Source organism: Oenanthe melanoleuca, chromosome 12 (genome assembly GCF_029582105.1).
Source record: "Oenanthe melanoleuca isolate GR-GAL-2019-014 chromosome 12, OMel1.0, whole genome shotgun sequence".
NCBI lineage: Eukaryota > Metazoa > Chordata > Aves > Passeriformes > Muscicapidae > Oenanthe > Oenanthe melanoleuca.
The window spans coordinates 8,779,430-8,796,033 of NC_079346.1; the positions used below are offsets into that span (position 1 = coordinate 8,779,430).

At 54.1% G+C, this 16,604-nt stretch overlaps 2 protein-coding genes across 3 annotated transcripts in view; one reads left to right on the forward strand and one right to left on the reverse strand.

The window, feature by feature from the left end:
• The window catches only part of MTMR14 (myotubularin related protein 14), a 31,316-nt gene extending 27,369 nt beyond the window's left edge, over positions 1 to 3,947 (reverse strand). For both annotated transcript variants that reach the window (XM_056501714.1, XM_056501712.1), the window contains exons 1-2: positions 3,776 to 3,947; positions 3,555 to 3,700 (exon numbers count right to left, since the gene is read on the reverse strand). In XM_056501714.1, the coding sequence (XP_056357689.1) occupies positions 3,555 to 3,700; positions 3,776 to 3,904 (275 nt within the window). In that variant the 5' untranslated portion in view covers positions 3,905 to 3,947. The remainder of the gene's footprint in view (positions 1 to 3,554; positions 3,701 to 3,775) is intronic.
• A 1,369-nt stretch (positions 3,948 to 5,316) lies between these two features.
• LHFPL4 (LHFPL tetraspan subfamily member 4) lies at positions 5,317 to 16,188 on the forward strand. The gene is made up of 4 exons (XM_056501267.1): positions 5,317 to 5,860; positions 15,014 to 15,250; positions 15,436 to 15,452; positions 15,732 to 16,188. Exons 1-4 carry the CDS (start codon positions 5,455 to 5,457, stop codon positions 15,738 to 15,740), a joined length of 669 nt encoding a protein of 222 aa, XP_056357242.1. The 5' UTR covers positions 5,317 to 5,454; the 3' UTR covers positions 15,741 to 16,188.
• The last annotated feature ends 416 nt before the right edge of the window (positions 16,189 to 16,604 follow it).

Genomic DNA, 16,604 nt, shown 5'->3' on the forward strand with positions numbered 1-16,604 from the left:
AAGTCTGGGCATACAAAACTGCATGGCAAGGTACCTGGAGGTGATTAACAAGAATTTCCAGTTAGCCCTTTCAAGTAATGGAGCACAATACAACAGCCAGATGAACTGCCTGATCTCTGGATGCTAATACATTATCAACATGGTAAATCTGAAAAAGGTGAAAAATAAGATCATGGGAAATTCACTAGAGAGATGTAGAAGCACCAGCATTACCATGCAGAGCACAGGCTCTCAGCCGAGATAAAATATCTGATTCTAGTGACCCATCCCTGCCTGAAAAGGCACAGGAAGATGAGCAGGATGGCCAAGGGACAGTCTATGCTGCAAGCGAAACCATCACAGTCTGATGGGAAGAGCAGATGAAGATAAGCAGATGCACAGCAATATGTGCATCAGAGTGAAGGAGAGTACAACAGGGGAGGAGGAGAACTCAAAGAGGAAGGACAACACTGGCCTAAGAACAAATTAATATCTTTACAATGGAAGTTAACCGAATTTGCTAAACTTCAGAATCACTGGGAGTGTGGAGCAATGTTCCAGCAGCTGCCCTTCTGGGAAAGATTAAAAAAACTAATCTATTATTAAAATGATCTGTTTATGGAAAATATTATAGAAGGTGGTGCCAGTGGAAGCAGGGAAACAGAAAACAAGACTTTCAAATCCTGGTTTTTTTCTTTAAAGAACAATTTGGTTCTCAGAATTCACAGTGGTGGTTGAAATTTTTTCAAGTTTTCCTGCATATACATTTTTTTTGCTGCCCAGCTCCAAAGACCTTTGACATATACAAGAATTTAAATAAAAAAACCCCAAGGTAATCTTCTTTAAACAATGTGAACATGAGGGTGCTAATTGGAAAGGCAGGAAAATATGAGCAAGTGTGAGAAGAGATGCCTACATGTATAATTCCCAACACCAAACTATTTTGAAACTCAAAAGATTCTGATGCATAGATTTGGTTGCGGGGCTGTTTTTAAATGAATGCATGCAATTAAGAGATATATCATATCCTGCACTCAGCTCCAGTTTCCTTTACGTTTCCTTTGCAAAAGCAAATATGGAGGGAAATGAGAATTTAAATGCAGTGTTACCAAAATAGCTCCATGGCACTGCTTCCAAGACCAGAAGGTGAGAATCAGCAAAAATGAAACACCTAAAGGATGAGAAATTATAAAAGTGTCTCTCCATGAGCTGAGAAAAGGCAACAGGTTTCACTCACTGCACTTCCCTGGAGAGGTTTCTGCAGCACTTGGGAATGAGACTGAGCAGCTTGGCAGGAGTCCAGGACATGGAGTGAGTGGGAAGCCCAGCACCTCACTGGGGACATGGAAGGACAAGCCCCTCTACCTGGCACACCACACCTGCTCCTTGGGAAACCTGCACACACACTGGACAGACCTGCTCTGCCATCAGCCATGGCTGTGCTACAAAAAAGACTCTGAGATCTTCTCATCTCAATAACCACCCCCAGAAATGCAACAGATGAACATGGTAAACAAACACAGTTGTAGCAAAACTCCTGTGGCAATGGGGAAGCTGTTCTGAAGAACAGGTGTAATGCTTTTACAGGAACTAGTGATTAAATGCAGCATAAATAGAAGTAAAATCTACAGAAAAAGGTTCAAAGCACACAGAATTCCTCCTGCACCTGCCTGGATATCAGAGTACTGATAGAAAACTTTGATCAAGCAATGTCCTTTCTTCACCAAGCTGCCCAGCTACAGAATGAACGGACTTGGGTTAAAAACGTCAATTTTTTTTCTGTTTCCCCACATGGCACCAGAAGCAGCTGTACTGGCAGAAATGATGGTAGAGCAAAGAGTTGTACATGTGAAAACTGCTTCCAAAGCACCTCAGTATTCCAGTATTCTTGGAGGTGTGAAGCTTCAAGTAGATCTTACCAGCTGATTAAAAACATTACAAAGATAAAAAGAGAAGCATTCAAGGCCAGGTTGGATGGGGCCCTCAGCAACCTGATCTAGTGGAAGTTATCCCTGCCCATGGCAGTAGGGGTCAGAACTGGGTGATCTTTAAGGTCCCTTCCAACTCAAACCATTTTGTGGTTCCACAAAAGGCAGACAGAGACTTGGTCCTAGATCTCACTGGAAGAGATTCTTGCCTTTCATAACACAAGATGTGCTATGGTCTCTATTTCATAATTATTCCACAGGAGTAAAATTATTAAACTAAAACCTGCATTTGTCTAAAATCACTTAACAACTTCAATAAAAATCATCACCCTGAAATTAAAGAGTGATGATGGAGTGTAGTCTCTCTTTGGGACAATAAATCAAAACTTGCCAAGAATCAGCATAAATACAGTTAATTATCATTGCTGGCTTGCAAAGATCACAGAAGAAAACAGGGCACCAAGTGTATGTACTCTTGTTTTGAATACTGGTCAGAAAAATTAAGCATCCTTTCCTCTTGCAAGAGCAGGAAAAGCAGAAGCATTCAGTTTCTCTTCCCTAAAGCTTCCCCTAGTTACATTTAACAGCTTCAAACTTCAGTTTCCTCTTTTTTTTGCAGCAAGGGGTTTAGTATTTTCTAATCTCATCCAACTGTTAGGCAGAAACTCTCCCACCTGGCAGTCAGGCTGGTTTCCAAAGACCCCCTCCTATAGCACCCAGCCTACGTGCCAGCACGGCAGCTGATGGTTTTCCTTCCTCAGGCAAAGCAGCTGGACATGTGAGAAGGACTTGTTGATCCTCCTTTTGAACACATTACTCTTGTCATGGACACACAGTCAAGACTGCAAAACTGCATTATTTTTTGTTGAAAGAAAAAGTAAAAATGAGAGGCTGTGGTTGGAGCTGGAATGAGCAGCTCATACTCAGCCAGAAGCAAGATGAACGTGATCCTGAGCCTGTGGGTCAAAGTCCAGAGATGTGTTGGCTCAGATGTGCACCAAACTAAACAAGTGTTTCCCATTAGCTCACTAAACCTAAGCACCCACTGACCCACTCACCACGGCGGGGAGAGACAAAATAACCTGGAATGACAGAAATATCTGTCTAGACTGTCTTGTCTGCCTAGCCCCTCTCAGACCTCCCACCTCAAGATGATTTACACACTAAAATTTCCAACATCAGAGGCTTTGCTGCAAGACCACAGGGACTGCATCAAGACAAGGAAAGCATCACACCGGCTTGCTCCCATCCCTGAGCCTTCGGGCAAGCTGCAACACAACAATCACCAGGAAGCTATGCTGTGCTCAGGTTTGCTCCAGGGCGACATGCAGCGGAGCTGGTGCTGCCCCGGAGCACCCTCGTTTCCTTCACACTCCTCGAGGAGTGTCTGCCTCCAGGCTCAGCTTGGCAGCGTTCATAAGGCGGCCCAAGAGCCCTGAAGGAGCCCCAAGGGAGCTCGGCAGCCCCAGCAGGCAGCGAGGGGAGTCCCGGGAGCGGCTGACACCAGCGGCTATAATTAGCGCAGCGCAGCCCGCAGGGCTTCCCCGGCCGGCGGGAGCCCGGAGCGCCAGGCGCGGGAGCTCCCCGGGACAGCAACTCCGCCGGGCGCCAGCTGCACGGGACGGGACACGGGAACCGGGGCCTTACGAGTCACGGCTGGCGCCGGCGTCGCGCTCCAGGAGGACGATGTGCCGCGGGTAGTGGGCGCAGATCTCGCCGTGCACGTTGGGTATCACGCTGTAGCGATAATCGCGGCCGAAGAGCTCCAGGCACCGCCGCTCGATCCGCTCCACCTGCGCAGAGCCACCGCTCAATGCCCGCCGCGCCGTTCCCCGCTCCCCGCGTCCCCCGAGCCCCCGCGCTCTCACCTTGGCAGCGGCGGCACCGCCGCCGTCCTTGGCGCGGTACTGTGCCCGGGAGAACTCCAGCAGCAGCTCGGCCAGGGCGCGGTCCCCGGAGCCCGCCGGGGGGCAGCCGCGGGCCGCCGCCGCCGCCATGCCCGCGCCGCTCACCGCCGCCTCGGGCCCATCGTCCCGCCCGCCGCTTCCGCCCGCCCGCGACGCGCCCCTTCCGCCCGCTCGCGGCGTCATCGGGGCGCGCCGCGCTCCGCCCTGGGCACCGAGCCCCGTTCCGGGGGTACCGAGCCCCGCTTCGGGACACCGAGCCCCGCTCCGGCCCCGCGTTTGGACCTGCAGAGAGACGCGGCAAACGCCGTCAGGCCTCGCCGAGTGGGTCCGGCCGTGGCGCTGCCCGCCGTGCCCAGGGCGCTGCCCTAAAGAAAGAGTCCCGGGGCGGGTTTTAATTCAAGAAGCCCCTCGGAGTGTGGTCGCACGCCCTGAGCCCGTGGCGGAGGAGCTGCCCGGAACGCGGCTGAGTGCGGCAGTGGCTCGTGTGCCCGGGCGGCGTCACGGAGCCAGCTCGGGCTGTGCGTGCCGAGGGTGACGGGCACTGGTTTGCCCCGCCGGAGGCACACGGCTCCTTGGCTTTTGCAGGGGAGCACAATGTGGTTTTCATCTTCATTTGTCTAACTTGCAAATCAACTATGCATTTACAAGCATTTAATGACAGCCGAGTTCAGCGGTGCATCTCGCTGCCTGAGAATGAAACTTGCCCGACATGGTCTGGTCTCTGCTGGGTTTGGGACCCGTGTGGGGCTGACGGGGCGGTGGCAGGATCTCGCAAGGGCACATGCCGCCATACAAGTGACACTGACAGCCTGTGTGACACTACTGGCATAGCCGCTTACCCCAGCCCGGTCATCCACCACACCTAGCCTGTGTACCCCAGCCCTGTCACCACATCTGACCTGGCGCAGCCGTGTACCTGGCCTCGCTCTGTCAGGTTTTGGGTCGACTCCTGCTGCCCCAGAGCAGGCGCAGCTACAGTGGCGGCAACTTAATTGCACCGTCCCGGCCAAGAGCGTGGGGAAAGGCTGCTGCCCGGCCGGGGGGTACGCTGGCAAGCCGCGGGCCTGCCCCGGACTCGTGAAGGGTGCAGGAGGATGGACGCTCTCCCTGCGGGCGCACTCCGGCCAAAGGCACCCGCGCGGAGCCGTGCCCCGGGGTCGGTCCGGAGAACGGTCCTACCGGACCGGGGGAGAGGAATGGGCCCGACGTGAGCCAAGTTAAGTGGATCCGAGCCGAACGGAGACGAGCCCGTCGCGAGGCGATCACAGCCCCGCCGAGCCAAAGGCGAGCGCAGCCGAAGGCGGCGGAGCGGTCCGATCCCCGGGGGGCGCGCCCGGCGGGCTCGGAGGGTCTCGGTTCGGCTCGGGCTCGGCTGGGCTCTAGCTGGGCTGGACGGGACTGGGCTGGGCTGGACTGGGCTCGGCCGGGCTCGTCTCCGCAGTGGCGGGGGGGCGCACGGCCGCGCGCGCGCGGCGGGAGCGCGCGGGGCGCAGAGGCGGCAGCCAAGATGGCGGCGCGGGTGTCGCAGGGCCCGGCAGCCCGCGGGCGCTCTTAGGCCGCGGCCCCCCCGCCCCGCCGACCCCGGGCGGGCTCCCCGCCGCCCCGGCCCCTCCCGCCCTCCGGCAGCGGCGGCCGGCAGGATGCTGCCCTCGCAGGAAGCCTCCAAGCTGTACCATGACAACTACGTGCGGAACTCGCGCGCCATCGGCGTGCTCTGGGCCATCTTCACCATCTGCTTCGCCATCATCAACGTGGTGGTCTTCATCCAGCCCTACTGGGTGGGCGACAGCGTTAACACGCCCAAGCCCGGGTACTTCGGGCTGTTCCACTACTGCGTGGGCAGCGGGCTGGCGGGCCGGGAGCTGTCGTGCCGCGGCTCCTTCACCGACTTCAGCACCATCCCCTCGGGCGCCTTTCAGGCGGCCGCGTTCTTCGTGCTGCTCTCCATGGTGCTGACGCTGGGCTGCATCACCTGCTTCGCCCTGTTCTTCTTCTGCAACACCGCCACCGTCTACAAGATCTGCGCCTGGATGCAGCTGCTGGCAGGTACACACCGGCACCGGGAACCACTGGCACCGGGAACACCGGCCTGCCCCAGGCCTGGCGGCGGGGAGCGGGTGGGGAGAATGCGGACAGCGCTGGGCGTGCGGCACCCCGGGAGCCCCCGGCAGTGGTTGGGGGATCCCTGGCTACAGGGAACACTCAGGTTGCTCAGGGAAGCTGGGCTGAGTCCAAACACTGCAGGGCCGTGGTTCCAGGATCCAGTCCCACAGTTTCTTGGGACACCCAGGCAAATGCTGGTGCTGACAGATTAGCAGGAATGGGCACCAGTTTGGAGCACTGGCACCCAGGGCTCTGTGGTATCCCCTGGCCACAAGGAACACAAGGGCTGCTCAGGAGAGCTGGGCTGGGTACAAGTACTGTGTACCCACAGGGCATCCCAGCCAGGAGCTGGCCCTAGGACATCCCAGGACTTCCTGGGACAAGCAGGCCGGGCACTGGCACTGACAGAGCACCACAAACTGGTGCTGGCTCTCTGGGACACAGATGGAGAGCTGGATCAGGGACCCACCTCAGGCACCAACCCTGGGACATCTCGACAGTCTGGGCTAGGGACCCAGCTTGGGGCACCTCAGTACACCCCAGTCAAGAACCAGCACTGGGACACCCTACAAGAGGGTCTTTTGCAGAGAGGCAAGGACCGAGTGCAAGGTGGCCTAGGACACACTGGATCAATCCCCTGAATTCCTGAAGATTCAGGCACCCCAGCGCACTCCACATCAGGAACTAGCCTCCCTGTCAACCCCAGAGACATGGGGTTGTCCCCAAGAGATACTCACTTTAGGGGAACACTGAGCCCCCACAGGGACTCCCACCACTAGAAGTAGCCCATGCATGGATCCCCCATCCCTGTAAAAGCACTCCTCAGCTCCCCCTTAAAGACATATTGTAGACATAAAGACATAGGCTCCCTCTCTCCTGCATCATGAAAGGGCTGTGAGGACAGGCCTCTTCCAGCTCTGTCAGATGCTTCCCACAGAGGAATACCATGCATTTGCCTTGATGTCTCCCCAGACATGACCACTCAAGCCCAGTGATTAACCCCCCCAAAAGTGACCCTGTCTATAGATCCTCCTTAGCTCCAACCACAAATGAAACCCCACTATAGATGTACCCAAGACCCTGACAAACTCACTCCTCAAAGTGACAGTAACCCAAACCTTTCCCGAGAAGGGGACCTGATGCCTGTATTGATAAGGATCCCAAGTATCCCCTTATGCACAGACTTTCGGGGTGTCCTCACACAGGGTCTGTCCTTCTGGGAGAAAGATTCTGAGGAATGACATTGAGCTTCCACTGGTAGCAAGACCCTTCACTTCCTTCTCTACCCAGTTTTACCATGTGTGGACAAACACTTACTCTCCGCTGCATACTAAGTGTGAATAGTCCTGGAGTTTCCACTGGAAGGATCTACAGTGCCCCTTATTCCTAATGAAAGGACCCTGTTCATCCCTTTGTGAGAAGGGCCCCAGTCTTTGATGTGGAAAGATACAGCCCCTCCATGTGAGGACCTTTCAGCTGGCCCAGCTCTTTCCCTTGCAGCTGGCTTGGACTGGAAAGCCTGACCTCCCCTCAGATCAGGACCACAGTCAGACCTGGAGCTGCCTTGGCTTATCAGGAAATTCCCTCATCTTTAATTTTCCCCGTCCTGAAGATTTATCAGTTTAAAGCAAGCTCAGAGCCCAAATCCTACTGATTGTCAGCAGCTTAATCAAGTGGCTTGGAGTGCCCAGCTGCTACTGCTGCACAGGGAGCTGTGTGGCAGAGGGCACTGCACTGGAGGCAGCCCTGGCTCTTCTCCCCAGTGCCTCCTGTCCTGTCCTGGCTCAGGTTTGAGTGGCCATGACAGCACTTTGCTGTTGTCCCTCTGGGTACCCTTCACCTTGCCTTGGGGGTTGTCCTTGTAATTGCAATTTGCACCTCCTAATTACATGTGTTGCTCACAACTGCTCTTGTGAGAACCCACGTGCTCAGCTCAGTAGGGCCAGAGGCTGGCTCTTCTGGCCCCAGCCAGCCCAGGTTGGCTTGGAGCTCTCCCAGAGTAGCATGGCTCCATGGATTCTCTGTCAGGGAAAGTCCAAGGCAGCATTTATAGAGACTGGCCCTCCACCCTGTCCTGAGATACAACAGCATGAGAGAACTGCTGTCCTACAGGACAGGCTGGTGTTCCTGTCAGAGAGGGCCTGGATGCAGAGGTGGTGGTGTGGTGTGTCCCAGCAAGAGTCTTGTCTGGCAGGGGTCAGGCAGGGCTGAACTTTCCTGGGCACGTCTGAGACAGCCACAGGTGGATGTGTTACCTTGTGCATGGAGGAGGAGCTGCCATTACCTATGGAGAGAATAGCACAGGCCAGATCTTATGGGTAGGGCTGGGACACATCCTGGTGCAGGTTCTGGCACATCATGATGGCAAACTTCAGAGATTCACCTGGCTGGGATGTTGGTGGATTCTGCCAGGGCAGAGAGCTTGGAGGAGCGGAGAAGGAAAGGACATTCCTCCTGCCTCAGTGAGGGTTTAGCTGAAGAAAGACTTGCACTACTATGGCAGAAGCAACTGTGGGGCCCAAAATCTCTTGGTCTTACTAGTGAAAGGCAGGTGATGGGCAGAGAGATGGAGCAGAGGTGTCCCCACCCCATCCCTGTGGGATGGCCAGTGCAGGGTAAAGGGCTGCTGATTGTGGACATGGATGGGCTCTTCAGAGGAGAAAAAACGAATGAAAAAACAAGCAATGTGGGGGAGGAGGATGAGGAATTCAGGATCTCTTTCAAAAAAACCTAAAAAACAACCGACTTTAAATCATCGATGTCTAATTAGTGGACAACAATCAAGGCAGAGTTTAATTAGAGCTTGACAGAAAGCTCCAGCTCAAAAGCCACTGCCCCCCTAGGAGGAAACTGGATCTAATTAAGAGGAAAGACTCTGCTTTATCACAAATAGAAATGTGGCCATCTGCCCTGTTCAAAATCCCAGTAACGCAAAACTGGAGATTTTGCTAAATCCTTCTGTTATAAAACCAGAGATGGGCCCTTAACATGAGCACGTCAACAACTGTATGACTGAGAGCACCTGATGCCACCCCAGTACTCCACATTAGTGGAGGAGCACTGACCCTCAGAAAGTTCCATGTGAGGGCTGTGAGGGGGATCCCCCTTGGGATCCATCTGCAGGAAATCAGAGCATAGGAATACACCACCAGGCCACCCAGGAGCCTGAGCATTTCCTCTGACTCCCCAGATCTCTGTTCTAACATAAGACACCGTCACCCTGTGAGTTAAATCAGAGCTTTGAACAAAGTTGTCCTGGTGCCCAGCATTAATGCCCTTGCAAGATAGCCCAGCCACCTGTGTGTGACACTGCATCCATGTGCCTTCCATCAGAATGATTACTCCGAGCAGGTCCAGGGTTGTTTCCAGAGGATCTTTGGTTTTGTAATTAGAGTCTGTTGAGGGTCAAAAGAGGCAGCTAGCTGAGCACAACATCCTGTTTGCATGGAAGAATTGACTGGCCATGTTTTAAGGTGTTTCCCTGTGCTCCAGATCCAGCAGTCAGTGTGGTGAGACCTTCACACTTCCTCCATTAGGGATACACAACACATGGGGTGCCTTCCCACCTGGGGCCATGCTCTTGGCCTTAGAGCTGGGCTTTGCCCTTATCAGTGGCATTTTGGCATTGATCGTGCCATGTCCAGCCACCTTGCCTGATGGAGAATGTGGTGATACATACCCATCTGAGCTCTTTTCTCCTTCAGGAGACTGCCTTTAGAGCTACACTCACCTCTTGGATGGGCCCTTCCAAGGCCTGAGAGCAGAGGCAGGTCCTAAGCAGGGCTTCATCTTCTTCACCTCAGCTGTGTTTGCCGCTGTCTGAGTGGGGACCCCTTGCATGGCACAGTTTTGGCATATCCATGGAGAGGAGTAGTGAGGGAATTGTTGCCAGCTGCCGGGCTGAGCATAGTGGAGCTGTGTGGTGGTGTGGCCTCAGCCCTAAGGGAAAGCAAGATCTGGCCTCAGTGAGCACTACAGTCCCAAAACCCTCCCTGGTTCTGGCAGCAATGCAGTAGCTCTGCTGAACCACATCAGGACAGGCTCACCTTCTGACTGTGAGTTGCTGTGGACCCAAGTCCTTTCAGAGACTTTGAAGTTTCAAAGTATTGTTTTCATGGATATAAAAGTCATTAATTGAAATTCTTAATGAAAAAATATGAGGCAGATACCACTGCTACAAAACAGCTTGGAGTATAAATGGGAAGCTGCTGAGCATGAGGTTGCCCAGGGAGGTTGTGGAGTCTCTGGAGTCATTCAAAAGCCATCTGGACATGTTCCTCTGTCGCCTGCTCTAGGTGACCCTTGGCAAGAGTGTTGAATAAATGATCTCCAGAGGTCCCTTCCAGCTTTAACTATTCTGTGACTCTGCAGTTTATCCTAAAGTCCTTTCTTTCTCTGTCAAATGGAGAAATATTGCCTGTATACGGACTACTTCCACCTGCTGACCTTGCAGCAAAAATAACACCACTGCAAAAACCCTCAGCATTTGCTGAATTACTGTCTTCTGGACCCCAAAAAAAAAAGCTTTTCTGAAGATTCCCTCCTTCTTCCCCTACTCAGGTGTTGCAAGGGGGCCAGGAGCCAGGCTGCAGCCCATCCCTCACATCCATGCAGCGCCGTGTGCTCCGCAGCAGCAGCAGCAGCCGCCGCGGGGCTGGCACGGCAGCGCAGCCCTCCCACCGCGGCTGTTAATGTGCCTGTGTACTCGCGGGGAGGGGCTGAGCTCGTGTCCTGGAGCTTACATCCCTTAACTGTTGTTCCAGATAAAGTAACTGTCAGTTCTGATTCATACAAACTCATAACTCTATTCTGAATCCCGCTGATTTTTTGGCACAGAAAGCGCCTATGGAGCAAAACGCCGTAAGGGAGCTCGTGTCTGTGTAAATGGCCGGTGCTCACCGTCCTGAGCACGCTGCTCTTAGCATTGGTTTATTTTTGAGGGATTTCAGGTTTTAGGGGGAGGAAGGGGGACTGTGTTTGTCCTCTTTCCTTTTGGTTTTCTGGTTTCTAGGAGGTTTTCTGGTGAGAAGCAGCCACTCTAGACCCCAAGAGCATAGCCCTGCCTCTGTTCCCCGGAGTTTTTGGATGTGCTGTCCCCACGCCAGGTTTAAAAAGCCCTTTTTGGACCCAGTGATTGCTGGTTTTCTCCCATTAGCCCACATCTTCCCGTTTGTGTGTTCTGTGGTGATGTGATGCTTTGGGGGAGGTCACAGCTGCTGGGCATGTCTTGAGCTCCTTCCATGGCAGGCAGAAGCAGTAAAAGCCAGTTTTCATTCACACCTGCAGACTAAACTAGACAGAAAAAGTAATTTTAAAAATCAGATTTTAATCCTGCAGACACAGCTGCTCAGGACAAGGGCAGTGATACTCAGCAAACATGGGGGTTCCTCAGTCCAAATTAGCTAAATACACCTTGTACCAGGATATGTTATCTTGCCAGGAGGAGCGTCCTCTTTCTGCTCAAATCTCACTCCAGTGTTGCAACCTGAGTCATAACATTGCATTCCTTTGATTAATTTCTTTTGTAAGGATATCAAAAGCCCTTGAGATACCCATGTTGTTTCTAATGGACCTTGACAAGGGAACACTGAGGAGTGAGAAGCCATGTAAAACTAAGCCAAGAAATGCCAGCTTTATGGGGGCAGAGCTCCAGCCCCAGCAGGATCATCCTCCCTGTGCATACACCTGTCCCTGTGCTCACTGAAATCCCTGCTCTCAAAACTGTCTTTAAAACTGGGAAAACTCTAGAAGAGGGAGTTGGAGCCTGGAGCTTAGGGGAAGGATGACAGCTGTGGGGTGTGACAGACCAACCAGCCATTCTTGGTGCCACTGACAGTGAGGACTGACACCACCCCCTCAGAAGAACAGGAATTAAAAGCAAAATGGACAAGGATTTAGGTTATTTTTTTCCTCTAATAATGGCTCTTCATAGGAGTTGCTACCTGGTGCTTTTTTTGTGGTTGCAACACATAGAAATAGGCTATTTTAAACAAAACCCAAGGTTTTCCTGAAGGTCTTCAAGGGGTCTTGGGGCATTTGGAGGTTGTTGCTGGCAGAACAGTGCTGTGGGCAGAGCAGGCAGAGCCCTGACCCCGCATCCCTCAGACCTGTTGGAAAGGGCAATGCTGAGGCCTGTGGAATGTGTGGGGATCCCCTTCTTGTTCTTACTCTGCTATTCAAAGTCACTCCTTGCTCCAGGCACGGAAAGGTGTTTCCAGGACATTGGGTGGCCTGGGGATGTGCAGAAAAAGGAATTGCTTGTGACAGAGCAGAGGACTTGGCTTGCTGCTGGGAATGTGTAGGACAGATAGGAAGAGGAGAGCACTGAGCTGCACTTCACCAGGAAAGGACCTGCCTTCAGTAGCACAGCCCTATCTCAGCCACTTCCCAGGGAGCTGTGGAGTAGTGAGGGGTTTTTGGGAAGAGGCCAGTCACCCTCAGACAGAGGCATTTGGGTATGTGTGGTGACTTGGGCACACACCTCTGCCCAGTAGTAAATTTGTTGTTTAATTCTGTCAAATGGGCTGTGAGGACTTGGGCAGAGATCCTGCAGCTGCTTGATGGGACAGGACACAGAGTCTCTTTGATGACTTGAGGAGCTGGAACAGAGACTACACAGAGTTAAGGGCAATAAAAAGGGTATTTATTGAGAGGCCTTCAAAGGCTACACCCTGGCAGTACCAATGCCACAGTGTGGCCCCTGCCCTGTCTGGATGGCTCCAAGATGGCAGAAAAAGAGGGCTTGGTCACATGATCTCACATCTTTATAGACTTCAGTCTATTTGCATACAGGAGTCAACCATCCAGTTAATAGTCTCAAATTGTAAGGTTTCATCCTCCTTGCCTGCTTGCTGGCCTGCCCTCCTCTTTTCACGTTGTTTATGCTTAGGGTCTGGAGTTTGAAGAAACTGTCCTTGAGTCAGTAACTGAAATTGGACTATTTTGTCTTCATCACCCTAAGCACAACAGAAAAGCATACCCAAGAAGAACAGAAAACTCAGAACTTAAGGCATCACCTTTGCCCTGGTGCAGTATGGAGCAGGCACATGGGGATGAGAGGGATCAGAACAAGCAGACACAGGCTGGAGCCAGGCAGTGTCCTGGCAGTGGCCATCACTGCCTGTCCCTTGTGACTCTGCTGTTACAAACCACTGCATGAGTGTCTCCTATACCTTTTTGAGGCACCCAACTTTTGCCTTAAACCCTATCTCTCACGTCCTCCATGAATGCCATGGCTCTTGGCAGCCTTCTGCTTTACCTGGGCAGCTGGACCCACCTGGACCCCGAATAATAGCTCAGAACTGCAGAGGACATGACAATGCCTGAAGAGTCCCAGGACAGGTCCAAGGGCTGCTGTTCTGCTCCTGTGAAGGACTGACTGAGGGCTGTGCACAAAGGCTGGTAGCCTGCCTAAGCCCTTGCTGGTGCAGGTAAAATTGGTGCCTGATTTTTTAACTCATATTTGCCTACCACCTTGGGCACAGCCCTGTTCTCCTTTGGGCCCAGAGTGGCTGTTGCTGAGGCCTGCTGCCCACCCAAGCGACTGGAGCTGCTGCTTTCTATGCTTTCTCCCAGCCTCACTGTGTACCTATGGTCCTTTTCTCCTCCTCAGTGATTTCAGCAGTCTCTTACAATCATGCCCATTTCCAGACTGGGTAGTGCCAGCCTTAGCAGTACCGCTTTGCTGGGGATTGCCACAGAACACCTTAGCTTGTTTCATAGCTGCACTGCACTGGGAGCTCAGAGGATCCTTAAATCCTCTTAACATCTCTGCTTTCACAGGAGTAGTAGCTGGCACAGGTCTGCTGCACCTGATCCCCTTTAATTCAGGCTCTCAGCTGAATTAATGCCATCCGATTCCAAGGTGCCCAGGTCAGCAGCAGGCCAGGCTGCTCCTCACCATTTACCATGCAGTGCATGGCATTGGTGCTGTTGGTGTTTCCTTGCAGAGGGATGGTTTTGGGTTGGCCCAGTCCCAGTGAGCAGGGAGCTCCCTCAGACATGCTGTGCTTGGCTGGGAGTCCCTCGTGACGATGTGCTGGAGACACCAGCTTTGCTCTGTGCAGCCGTGTGGTGCTGGGGTAGCATCAGGGCTGTGCATTGCAGTAATCAGCATGCAAGGCTTGCCACTGTCCACAAATACACTTTTACCAAAGAGGTTTGCCATATGGATAGAGGAGTCAGAGACCAGGCAGCAGCTGCTGCATGACAGCGTCCCTGTTCTTTCCTGGTGCAGCTCTTTGTGATTCAAGGGCTGTACCTACTATTGGTGTGATGCCCTGCAGGCACTTCCCTCCCTCCTGGGATTTCCTTTCCCCACAGAGAACAGTTCAAAACACATGCCACCACCCAGAAAGCTCATGTCTGACTGCCAGCTGCCAGCCTGCAGGGTGTTTGTTGTAAGGGATGAGAGATAACTTCTTACTGGTGTGAGCACAAGCCTCTTGGTTCTTCCTTAACTCAGGGCAAAAGTACCTGCAGGGTATTGCAGCCAATATCATTACTATTTTTAGCCTTTCCAGGTGATATGGGGTGAGGAGCTTTTGTACTTGCTGTAGTCAGAAAAAGTCACCTCCTTACCTTGACAGTCAGGCTTTGTTTTGGCATTTCCACCCCTGTGTTCCTTGATGTCTCCTTGCTCAGCACAGTGTGCTGGGTGGAGGCTTGCTGGGAAGGTGACCCATCTGGGAGTGCTGCTGTGTGGTGGTCACATGTGGGGGCTCCTGGGGATGCCACTTCTCTCCACAGGCAGCATCCCCGCCTGCTGTGTACTGGTAGCACCTGCCCACATGCAGGGAGTTTGTGGTGATGAGGAAAGCCTGTGGCCAACCACTGATCCTGTGGCTGATTCTTGGTAGCAACCAAGAGCCTGAAGTCCCTATTAGTGCATGGGCCAGATTTGGAACAGCCAGAAATGCAGTCCCTGGAGCTTCTGAGGCAGTGGTGGCTGTCACCTGCCACATTGCCTGGCTATTGTGGGGCCAAGATGGGCTCTGTGCCAGACATGGGCTTCACTCATGTACTGACTGGGGGGCTGAGTGCCCAGCACTGCCACTCCATTGTCTCTGATGCTTCACCCTCCTCTCCCTTTTGCAGCGCTCTGCCTGGTGCTGGGCTGCATGATCTTTCCTGATGGCTGGGATGCAGAGACCATACGGGACATGTGCGGGGAGAAGACAGGGAAGTACTCCCTGGGCGACTGCTCCGTGCGCTGGGCTTACATCCTGGCCATCATCGGCATCCTCAACGCCCTCATCCTCTCCTTCCTGGCCTTTGTTCTCGGCAACCGGCAGAACGACCTGCTGCACGAGGAGCTCAAGACAGAGAGCAAAGGTGAGCACCATGCTGCCGGGGGGATCCTGGGTGGGAACAGCCAGGGGTGGGGTTGGCCCCTCTGGCAGCCTGGCAAGGGTGCTGTGGGCTTAACTGCCACCTACTAGGCAAGCCAGGCTGGGCAGGGTGGGAAGGAGCTGCTGAGCCTCTGCCCTGCCTGACCTCTCTCTCTTCTGCTTCCACAGATTTTGTTGGCACTGCGGTAAGCCTTGAGTGTCACTGTCCTGTCCCCTGTCCCTCTGTGGTCTCTGGGTGTGACTGTGCTGGTTGTCTGCATGACTGGGATGGGATGGGATGGGATGGGATGGGATGGGATGGGATGGGATGGGGGGATAGCAGGGTTGGGGGCAATGGGGAAGGGAGGCAGCAGAGACAGGGTGGCAGGGATGGGGACAGGCATATGCCTGGCACATGCAAGTAGCATGATGGTGCAGTAAGACCTGCCCAAGACCATCCCCAACCTGCTGTGCTTTCCCTGCAGAGGATATAAAGCCGACCATCCGCAGCAGGACCCTCTTCCCATGGCCGGCAGCCTGGGCGCTCCCTCCCTGTCCTGCCCTTCATCTGCTGCCAGCGGCCACACAGCGTCCCGCGCCGCCCTCCGGGCCCCGGCGCCCGTGCCAGGGATGCGCCAGCCGCCCGCCGCATCCACGGCCACCTCCATGTCCACGCCGGCACCACCATCCCACACCCCCTGCCAGCTCCGTACCCACTGCTGCCTGCGGGCCGCCGCCGGGGGAGGATGCCTCGAACCCGCTTTGTTCAAGAACAGAATCCAGCTGCGGTTTTGTTTCAAGGAAAAAACAGTCTTGGAGTTTTTAACAGATTTCTACATCCCCAGGACTCCTGACCTGCTGCCTCCCACCCGAACGCGCACCCAGTGACGCCCCGTGCCAGCTGCTCCGGGTCCCGGACCCCTCCCCACTCCCATTTTGTACAGCTCCGTGATCCTGTCTCCACAGCCAGGGGACTCGGTGGCCGGGATGGGGCCCAACCCCTACTTTTACATGTAAATTCATATTCTCTAAACAGGGTAAAGTGACTCGAGCCCCCTCTCCCCCCGGCCCCGGCAGTCCAGCCCAGGACACGGTGTTTCCTGGTGCGTGGCCGGGGCCGCGGGCTGCTCGTTCCCCTCAGCACGGGGAGCGCAGGGGCCTTGCTGCTGCCGGCTGTGGGACACCCGACTCACGCCGCCGTTGAATGTAAGCCCTGGTAAGTGGGAGCAGCTGAACATGCAAAACCCCCGGGCGGGCACAGGAGGATTCCCCCGCCGAGACCCCTCCCCGAGCCGGCCGCGGGCTGTTGCCAAACGCCTTCCCTCCCCATCCCCATACGGTGCTTTATCTCCACTGGT

What these genes read in the sequence shown, in the direction of transcription:
- LHFPL4 (XM_056501267.1), top strand. Translation starts at nt 5,455, where the DNA reads ATGCTGCCCTCGCAGGAAGCCTCCAAGCTGTACCATGACAACTACGTG. An exon ending in CTGGATGCAGCTGCTGGCAG is followed by an intron (nt 5,861 to 15,013) that starts GTACACACCGGC and finishes TCCCTTTTGCAG; the next exon opens with CGCTCTGCCTGGTGCTGGGC.